The sequence below is a fragment of the Columba livia genome, chromosome 1 (assembly GCF_036013475.1).
Source record: "Columba livia isolate bColLiv1 breed racing homer chromosome 1, bColLiv1.pat.W.v2, whole genome shotgun sequence".
In the NCBI taxonomy this organism is placed as follows: domain Eukaryota; kingdom Metazoa; phylum Chordata; class Aves; order Columbiformes; family Columbidae; genus Columba; species Columba livia.
Window position 1 is genome coordinate 93,961,986 of NC_088602.1, and position 10,788 is coordinate 93,972,773.

The 10,788-nt window shown below is 37.1% G+C and overlaps 1 protein-coding gene across 2 annotated transcripts in view; it reads left to right on the top strand.

The window, feature by feature from the left end:
• Positions 1-10,453, top strand: part of DYRK1A (dual specificity tyrosine phosphorylation regulated kinase 1A) — an 88,840-nt gene extending 78,387 nt beyond the window's left edge. For both annotated transcript variants that reach the window (XM_065067786.1, XM_021299611.2), the window contains 6 exons: positions 1,803-2,089; positions 4,390-4,536; positions 4,907-5,047; positions 5,321-5,627; positions 5,946-6,070; positions 7,100-10,453. In XM_065067786.1, coding sequence (XP_064923858.1) covers positions 1,803-2,089; positions 4,390-4,536; positions 4,907-5,047; positions 5,321-5,627; positions 5,946-6,070; positions 7,100-7,723 — 1,631 coding nt within the window. In that variant the 3' untranslated portion in view covers positions 7,724-10,453. The remainder of the gene's footprint in view (positions 1-1,802; positions 2,090-4,389; positions 4,537-4,906; positions 5,048-5,320; positions 5,628-5,945; positions 6,071-7,099) is intronic.
• The last annotated feature ends 335 nt before the right edge of the window (positions 10,454-10,788 follow it).

Genomic DNA, 10,788 nt, shown 5'->3' on the forward strand with positions numbered 1-10,788 from the left:
TGTGCTATGCAAAGACTGACCATGGAAAACAGATCTCTAGGCACTTCATGGAAAGATATAGGAGCAGTTGCTTATGAACATACTTTTGCAACAAGACTTAATTGAAGCATTCAGCGTGTTAATGTAAAAAAACGTGTGTGGGGGACATACGGGCAGTTCACCCTTGCATAGCCTTTCAGGTACATGATACTGAGAATAGCTGAGTAAGGCTGAAAGCATTGCAAGCGTTGTGGACTTTGGGGAGGAACATTGCTAAATACACTGTAGAGCCTGATTTTTAAGGATATAAACTGCCTATACTTCTGTCAGATCTCCTCTAGTTCCTTCAGACCTTCTGACTGATCTCCTTCAGATCTAACGCAAGTGTAAGAATGCATTAAGGTCTTCAAGCTTTTTGAAAATTGGTGACAAAGTGGAGGAGAAATGCTTAAAAGTCACGTCTTCACTGAAGGAAAGATTTGGCAAGTTCAGCTCTTGTCCGAACTCTTTGAACTCTGTGGCGGTTGCAGGCGATACTAGCCGGCCAGTAGCATACTGGTAGTGACAGATCAGTTGGGTAGGAACTGGAACCAAGTGTAGGAATTGGAATCGAGTGTAGGAGGACCATAAGGACATGAACTGATGCTGGTGCTTTCATGGTGGGAGGATATTGGAAATATGGCAAAGATGAGAAAATAATAAAAGTCTAGACAATGATGTATTGCAAGAACTGGCATCAGGGTGGAAACAAATGGTATTGTTACAGGTAAGTTGTAAAGGAAACATGAAAAACTGGCTAATGATAACAGAGGAAAAAAAAAAAAATCCATAGGACACCAAGTAATGACCTTAACTGAAAGTCTGAATGCTCATTGTACTAATATTGCTTCAAGATTTCATTATGAAAGAAGGGGAGTGTGTTGCTTTCTGTCTGAGGACTGAAGTATTTTTCCTGTTTCAGTTTTCTTTTACTTGTGGCAATCAACCTGAATGATTGACAGACTGGTAAACCCTGCTTACCTCTAAACAGATTAATGTGATTAACTTTTCACCTGTTTCGTGAAACACGTTGCTTGGATGTGGACCGGATTGGTTGCTTTCATAAATTGAGATTATGCCTGATTTAAGTGAATATAAAGCCTTTGGGATATTGATTAGTTTTATTAATTAATCAGTTGAAGGCACAGCTTATAAATTGCAGTACTGTCTTACTACATTTTAATGAATCTGGCATTCAGATATTTTCTGTGTAAATGTAAGGGAAATTCGTAATAAATAATTCAGTCTCAAGAGTGATACCTGCTTCACTGTAGAAAACGTTGCTGTATGTATACTTTTTTCCCCAGTCTTCTTGGATTCGGATACAGTTTTAGCTTTAGGAGAGCAGAGAAATGAACTCCCCCCTGAAAAAGATCAAGTGTTCTAACAAAGGCTGCGTTGCACACACTTTGTACTACTTCTTCTGGTTTTGCTGACATTTGTTTTTACCCATAGATGTGTTTGCCTTTGCGAACAGAGGAGTGATTGCATATTTTGGAAAAAATGTATCTTCTATCTTTTAAATAATTTTTTTGGTTAATATAGCTTTACTGAGGTACACTTGAAGACACTTGAGATGTGTAAAATGTTACTTGTACCCTAGGCATGGCAGCAATATCTGGAAATAGCCATAGATCTAAGAAAAAAAAAAGTAACACTGTATTATCTTTCTCACAAGTCAACTTCCTACATATTGATTAAAATATTTAAGCATTGTGTTGTAATTAGTGTTTAATATGTACCACACAGGACGTGTGTTAATTATTTTCTTTCCCTTTTTAAAGTGCATTTGAAGCGCCACTTCATGTTCCGAAACCATCTCTGCTTAGTCTTTGAAATGCTGTCCTACAATCTGTATGATCTGTTGCGGAACACCAACTTCAGAGGTGTCTCATTGAACCTGACACGAAAATTCGCACAGCAGATGTGCACTGCACTGCTTTTTCTGGCGACTCCTGAACTTAGTATCATTCACTGTGACCTAAAACCTGAGAATATTCTGCTCTGTAACCCCAAACGAAGTGCTATCAAGATTGTTGATTTTGGCAGTTCGTGTCAACTTGGACAGAGGGTGAGTATTAGTGAAACTTCTAGTTATGCTACTGTTGGATATATAAAAAAATTTAATATTTTAAAGTCATAATGCTTGGATAGCTAATTTAAACTCCATTAATGCTGACTTAAATTAAATAGTAACTAATTTTTACATAGGATGTTAGAGATCAGCAGGCCATAGGAGCTTTAAATATGGATTTTAATGCCACAGCAGATAAGCTTCCATGATAGCAATAAACTTTCCATCTTTCTTTTCTCCTTGGTTATGTTTTTATGCTATGTTAATGCAGAATATCTCAGCACTTGATTGTAGAAGTCTGCTGTGCTATTAAATAAAATACTCCTTTATTATTTACCCATTCCATATGGATTACGCTCTCCACTTTAGCGTGTCCTCTTTTGAGTGTGCCTTGGGAGTAAAAAGGTATTTGAAGGTTGAGACAGTGCATTAGCTTGGTCTTAAAGATACTGGTTATAGCTTAACTCATTTTTACAAACACTTTTGCAACTGTGGAAAGAATTGAGTGTAGGGATGCTGTTACTATGAGTAAAGAAGCGTATGTGCTTCTTTACTTTTTTTTACATTGCCAGGACAGGGTTAGATTACTTTCTGTCAACGGTTCTTCAGTTTAGGGTAGATCTGTAGTATTAAATAGTTGTCAAAAAAATTGTAATTGTGTCCTGTTATTCATGTACTCTGAAGATGAGTGCATTTTTTATTTGAGCTGTTAGAATCTGTTGAACATAGTTTACTCGGCATAGCCAATTAGCTCTATATTTGCTTTAAGAAATGTTAAAATATATACATTAATTGTTAATGTATTAAGATCATAAATAATTCTGCTTGGATGCCAAATCCTGTTTTCTTTAGGAAGAGCTTTGAATTGTATTCCTCAAGTGTTTGATTTATACTGACAGTTTGCTCAATGAAAAGTTTGTCACAATGTACTGTTCAGCTTACAAATAGACTCTTTCCTGGTTGAAATAATTGTATTTCACTGAGCAAATGGCCACTTCCATTCAGGGTACCTTTGCTTTAGTTGTTTGCCCTAAAAACAAATTGTTAGCTGGAGAGGTAAGGAAGACTTCTATAGATGGAAGTTAGACTTCAGTTTATTTGAAAAAAGGATTTTGAGCCTTCCCAGGTCAGTTGTGTACCTTTGGCAGTTTTATCTATATATTTGGGAGTGGTATCTTTTTCCTTTGAGAAAACTGTGTGCTAAAAACAACTAAACAACCAAAAAAACTCCCAAAAATGTGCAAAAGAGATGAAGTTTCGGAAGTATGACTAGCGATACTGCAGATGGGATCATTATGTTAATATGAGAAGAGTTAAGAAACTTTATGGACTAACTTAAACAGAAGTTCCCCAGTTCTCTCTTGAGGAGTTGGGACTGACCAGCAGCACCTCGTTGCTTTTTACCATGATAAGTTTGGGAAGAGCAGGTCAGAGTGGTAAGACATATATTTAGATTTGCTATAAACTAGAAACTAGTCAGTGTGGGGTGAAGGAAGACACCAGGAGGTGAAATGAGATCTAGATTCTTTAGGTCAATAATAAGTTAATTTGGAGATGTTACAAAGCACAAATACTAAAACCCCATGTAATTCCTCATAAAAGTTGACTTAAGATGTCATAAGGAAGTACTAGTACCTTTGTGGAAGGTTCTGGATAAACTTGTATGTTACCTAGAATATAAAGTACGGTATGGTTAGTTGTCATTTGGTTTTGTTGGTTGGTTGTTGTGTGAGTTTGTGGTGGTGTGTGTTTGTTTTTGGAATATGCCTATGTTTAAGCCAGTCTTCAGGTTTATAATCAAGATAGAATTATCAGTCTTGTGAAATGAGCAGAATAGTTGGGAATGGAGGAGGTTATTTTTTCCTATGTGTTGTTTTCTAGTTCCTGGAATCACCTGATGATTTAATCTCATTTCGTCACATGATAATTGTGGCTTTTGATCTTTCATTATTGGTTTTGTCTGAAGAGTTCTGTGATTCTGATGTGGCTTGTCTGAGTTTTTCTTAAGGTGATACCAGACTAAAATTTTGTTGTATGATTACCTGTAATTGTGTAAGGTTATGCTCATCAACCTTAAAGTTTAAAATACTATCAGCATGAGTGAATCTGCATTTTTTTTTGCGAGAGAGTGTGAATACTAGTATTTTCTTAAGAATTAACATTTACATATTTTTATTAATGTAATGTGTAAATACTTTTTAGTATGACTGACACCTTGGCTTTCCCTACACCAAAAATGTGTTTCATTGTAGTTCTGTTTTGTAATACAGAGTCATAATAGTGTTCTTTTGTTTCAGATATACCAATATATCCAGAGTCGTTTTTATCGATCACCAGAGGTGCTACTGGGAATGCCTTATGATCTTGCAATTGATATGTGGTCCCTTGGGTGTATTTTAGTTGAGATGCACACTGGAGAGCCCCTTTTTAGTGGGGCAAATGAGGTATGCAGCTGTATTATGGTAGAAGTAATTTGATTATTTTATTACTTTTATGAATTCTTCATTACTTTCATGTGTTTAATTGTAATGCAGAAATTAATTAATTAATTCTAAAATGATTAAACATCAGTGACAGCAGTGTCTTGTGTCAGACCTCTAAATTGCCTGTTAATAATTTTCTGTTTCTGTGTCCCGTCTTTTCCTCCTTATTCACTAATTTGTTTTGTACAAACTGGATTTTTCTGAAACTAACGGTTAATTCAGAACTTGTCTAGGTGGTTAATATTTGCTTCCCACGTGACTGTAGAATGTCACTCTGTCACACTACTCAGCTGTCTACATATCCTTCACAAATATTTTTTGTTTGGAACAGGTGGATCAAATGAATAAAATAGTGGAAGTTCTGGGGATACCACCAACCCACATCCTTGACCAAGCACCAAAAGCAAGAAAGTTCTTTGAGAAGTTGCCAGATGGCACTTGGAACTTGAAGAAGACCAAAGATGGAAAAAGGGTAGGTTACATAACTAGAATGTGAATATGGACTGTCTCTTTGAATAAATATACATAAAATGGTGAGATGCTGCTTTGTTTTACATCTTACCTTACTGAAAATGTAACTTCATTTATTAATGTTCCGTGTTGTAAAACAGATGGATTAAAATACTCCTTTCCATAGCGTTGAGTAGTTTCTTACTTTTTACTTCCTTTCATGGCCTTTTTAAACTATGCATGTCCAAGGCTTAATATACAACTTGTTTTCAAGCAATTTCTAACTTCCCAACAGGAATACAAACCACCCGGAACTCGTAAACTTCACAATATACTAGGAGTTGAAACAGGAGGACCAGGTGGACGTCGTGCTGGGGAATCGGGTCATACTGTAGCTGACTACTTGAAGTTCAAAGACCTCATCTTAAGGATGCTTGATTATGACCCTAAGACACGAATTCAACCTTATTATGCCCTGCAGCATAGTTTCTTTAAGAAAACAGCAGACGAAGGTACAAACACGAGTAACAGTGTGTCTACGAGTCCTGCCATGGAGCAGTCACAGTCTTCAGGAACCACCTCTAGTACATCTTCAAGCTCAGGTAAGTTTTTCTCATTAACTGCCAACAAAACTCTATTTCCTGATCTCATCACAGGAGTCTTTTGCAGATAAATATCCTCTTATTTTCTTTTTATTAAAAATGAATATGTCAGTTGTGCTCATCAAAACAATTATTTTAATCAGCTGGAACAGCTGCTCCAATAAAAAACAGAGAGTAGATGAGGAAAAATGTGAGTGATTGTCAGAGGTCTTGTGTTTTTACCTTGAAGCAGTTTAAATATCTTCATGCTGTCATTGTTCTACTGCTGGCTTTAAATCTAGTGTCTCTTTAGTTATTGTGCATGTTATGATTTTATAGGTGGATCTTCTGGAACAAGCAACAGTGGAAGGGCACGGTCAGACCCCACACACCAGCATCGACATAGTGGTGGACACTTCACTGCTGCTGTTCAAGCTATGGACTGTGAAACACACAGCCCACAGGTCTGCTTAAGAAGAGCTTTTCTCTGTTTGGTTTCTATGAATTTCCTGAGAATATTAAATCCCTTTCATTTCACAATTGAAGGCATCAGAATTTGGTTTATTTTTTACCTCCAGCTCTTGTATAGCCCTTAGTATGTTAGGTCAGTTCCTTAGGCAGAAGTGCTGCAGGTAGCAGTAAAAATTTCTATCAGTGCTGCAGAGGTGAAGGTTTTGTATCATTAGCAATAAGTCAGGGGGAGCTGTCAGTGCTTCACCTTACATAGGACGTAAGTGAACACAGAACTATGAATCTTCCAACCCAGTGAAGAACTAACTTGCACTTCAGTGAACTCCTTCTGGAGTTCTTACTTCCATTTTATGGTGGTCAGGTACTTCAGCAACACTATCCTTGGCTGAATTAGTGTTCAGTCAATGCTCCTTCTTGGAAAGAAGCAACAACTCATTTATTAATCACAAATAATTCAGTAATACTTAGATTTTAGTACAGAACAGAAAAAAAAATATAAATTCTCCTAATTAGCCAATGTAGTTTATACAACAAATCAGTGGTGTGTAAATGGATCTTGCTATTTTAGTAATCTTTAATCACTTTTGTTCTTCCAGAGGTGTGGGTAGTCCTCCTCAAGTTCAAGATATGGACTGCAACATATTAATTTAACTCAGTATGCTGCTTGCACAGATGAGGGCCTTATTGTTCTAGGTGTTGCACAAATACTATGCTGTTTATTACTTACTGTCATGGAAAGCTGCTTGTGTAATTTTGACAGTAAGGTCACATATTGGACTTACTTAAACTACTTGTTTGAAAAAAGCATCCAGAATGTGAACTCATTTTTCTTAAGGTATATTTAGAAAAGTGTGTTAGAAATGCTTCTTAACTACATACTTATAGAATAGTTTTGCAACTGCAAGGTTTCGTTAACTTTTTTAAAAAGTTAGCATAAGCATTAATAACTTAATCTCTCTCATATGTTGCAAATGGATAGATTTGAGTAAGCATTTTAAATTTTATTTTCCTTATCAACATAGGTTCGACAACAGTTTCCTCCTCCGATTGGTTGGTCAGCCACTGAAGCTCCTACACAGGTCACCGTTGAAAACCATCCAGTTCAAGAAACCACCTTCCATGTAGCCCCTCAACAACAGAATGCATTACATCATCATCATGGAAATAGCTCTCACCACCACCACCATCACCACCACCACCACCACCATCATGGACAGCAAGCCTTGGGTAGCCGGACCAGGCCGAGAGTCTACAATTCTCCAACAAACAGCTCCTCCACCCAGGATTCTATGGAGGTGGGCCACAGTCACCACTCCATGACATCCCTGTCTTCCTCAACTACTTCTTCCTCTACATCTTCCTCCTCTACTGGTAACCAAGGCAATCAGGCCTATCAGAACCGCCCAGTGGCTGCTAATACCTTGGACTTTGGACAAAATGGAGCTATGGACATGAATTTAACAGTCTACTCTAATCCGCGCCAAGAAACTGGCATAGCTGGACATCCGACATACCAGTTTTCTGCTAATACAGGTCCTGCTCATTACATGACTGAAGGACACCTTGCGATGAGGCAAGGAATTGATAGAGAAGAGTCTCCCATGACAGGAGTTTGTGTTCAGCAAAGTCCTGTGGCTAGCTCGTGACTAAACTGAAACTAAGTTTGTTTCTTGTGTGTTTTTATAGAAGTGGTGTTTTTCCAAAAACAAAGTGCAAAGCTGCTTGAATCAGAAGGAGATAAACTTACTGAACCGCTACAGGAGGGCAAAGCTGACTATTTTTTTAAACTTGAAAAGATTGCAAAGGGACAATGAAGTTTTTTTTGTTGGTTTTGGGTTTTTTTTGGTTGGATTTTTTTTTTTTTTAAGATCCGTGTCCGGACCCACCTTAACGGATAGCTTAGTGGTATTCACCTTTTGCTTCCCCCGTTTTAACTTGCCACAACCTAGTCATAGTTTGGTTTTTTTGGGGAGGGTTTTTTTGGTCTCATTCAACAGGGGTTCTTGTTCAAATGTTAGTTGTAGTTGCAATCTAGTTTCTTTTTAAAGGCATTGCACATGATTTATAAAAAGGCCCTTTGAAGTTTTTGGGTGGGAGGGGAGTGAGTAATATATACTTTTATTTTTAATTTGTTTTTTTTTTTTTTTTAGTTCCCCAAACAACCATGGGCACAGAATTGCAGTACTGTAAGAAAGAGGGACCTTCAGATTACACAAATATATACTCTTCAGCTGTAAAAAGGGACGGTTGTAATGGAGTTTGTAAGGCACATTAAGCATGCTAAGTGGCGGTGATCAGAACTCTCCTTTTCTGAATCTACTGAGGATCAAAGCAGCAATTGTAATGGGATTCTGTGGGTCTCATATTTTAGAGACCACAGTCAGTTAGTATTGAAATATGACTGGTTTCATAACTGAGGTGCACTGAGAAGCAATCAACGGGTCGGTCCTGGCCAGTCCTGGGGAGGTCTAAGTGGTGGTCTTTGGGATAACCTTTGGCCTTATGGATTTGGACTCTTAAGTTAGAAGAGCCTACCATTTCAGATGCAATCACTTTTGGACATGCTTTTGCAGACAGTCCTTAATGCTGAAAACACAGAGAATGGGTAATTCAAGAGGCCTTTCTTTTAAAATAGACTTTTGTGACCCACTTATTGTAAGGTATTGCAAGGTCACTTTGCGTGTGTCATAAAGTTGACTTCCTTATTGGTTGAAGGTCACAGGAGTAGTGGTTTGCGTTTGATGGAAATAGCTACAACTGTGTCCCTTCCTGCTTTTTACTTTTTTCTTTTGCTTTTTCTCGGCACGTGGTTTCTCCACCATTACTTCTGCACAAAGACGTCTTCTGTTCATCCTGAACATTTTTAAAAATGCAGAATTTTATGTGACTGCTTTTTTGCCTCACAATTATGCTGTGAATTTTACAAAAATTTATTTTCTTTTTTGATAATTTATTGTACCAAAGCTGTTTTTATAGCACATAGATGTCTGTAACCAATAATGTAGCAGTTCTGCACTTTGACACAAGGTGTAACTAGACCATTTTTAAATGTCAGTTGAAAATTATGGCTGTACTATTGCTTAAACAAAACTGGAACTGTTGTTGAATTCATAGCCAATACATTTACAGCAATCTGTGTACTGAACATAATAGGTCGACATCTACTTCGAGACTATAACATCTGTTACATTATAAATGTGTTCAGGCTTCTGAAGGTAAAAGGGACACTAGATCCAGAAGCTATGAAACCAGCAGTTGATCCTTGTATTCCTTATTAACATAATTGTAAACTTGAAGGCAAGACCTTGATTGCATGAACAGGTCCAAAATAATAGTCTGAGTAAAGCAAAACACTCACATGAGACCTGAGGTTAGCAGGCTGTATTTAACAGGTGCCTAATTTTGGGGTAATGCTGCCTTAATATAACACAGTCAGCTTGGCAGTTGCAAAATTTATGGGCCCATTCAGAGATGTATTTGTATGAAAAGTAAAAGCTCTGTGAAACACATGTGAAAGAATGAGGGTAATTCATTGACTGCCCGTCCCAGATTAATGTTGTTTGCCCATTATATACTACAGAAGCAGTGATCTACCTCTGCCAGTAAACCCTTTTAAAAGTTAATTTAGCAGGAGATTCAGAGTTCATATTGGTCAATTCCGTGTGGCTAAATCATTTTTTCAAACTAAAAGGTGGAATTTTTTATACTTAGAGTGGCGGCACAGCAGCTGACTACCCTGTAAATGGGAACGAATAATTGGGATTGCCATTTTTTTGTAAATCGTGATTTTTTTTTTTAATCAAGTGATCCATATTCCTTCTGTATTGACACATCAACGCTGTGGCTGAAAGTGGGTTTTTTTTGTTTTGGTTTGATTCTGGTTGTTTTTTGTTTTCGGTTTTTTTTCAGTAATTCGGAAAAGTTTACAGGATTTGGAAGGCTGTCACCTCAGAAACAGGACGCTGAGTTTAGCATTATAAAAAGGAATCCAGTACTTACTGCTGTCTAGGAATATAAGGGTAATATGAAATCTGGGTAATTCTTGTGTGCACGGGTTGCCACACCTTAGCAAGCGCCAAAAAAACATAGCAGTTAAAGAAAAATATCTACACAAAGAAGAAATCATAAAATCCAGTGCTTCTGCATACTGTGTTATGTTACAGTCCAGTTTTGTGTGCTTTACTACACAGTTTGGTTACAGGACTTCTGTGCATTGTAAACATAAACAGCATGGAAAAGGTTAAATACCTGTGTTCAGATTGTAAGATCTAGTCCGGACTTGCTGTGTATATTGTAACGTTAAATGAAAAGACAAGCCCTTTGTATTATAGTCATGCAGTCTTATGTATGATAAACAGTTGAATAATTTGTCCTCAGACTCTTTACTGTGCTTTTTAAAAAAGAGTAATTTAAGAAAAAATGTAAACATAGTAAATCTTCCTATGCAATTAACCTACTCCAAGCCATGGTATGGTAGGTATCATTATACTATAATATGTAAATATCAGATACATTGAAACAGACTTAAAAATATGAAAGTAAAAGTTGGAGGCATAACAGATAATTTTGAGTTTTTGATTGAAACAGCAAGGTATACAAATCATTGGTGTATGAACACAGCTCTGCTTCATTCTGATGGACTGTGCTTGTAGTTTGAGTTCTTCATATTATCATCTGTTAGTTTGAATGTTCTTATATGCGCTGCAGCTTT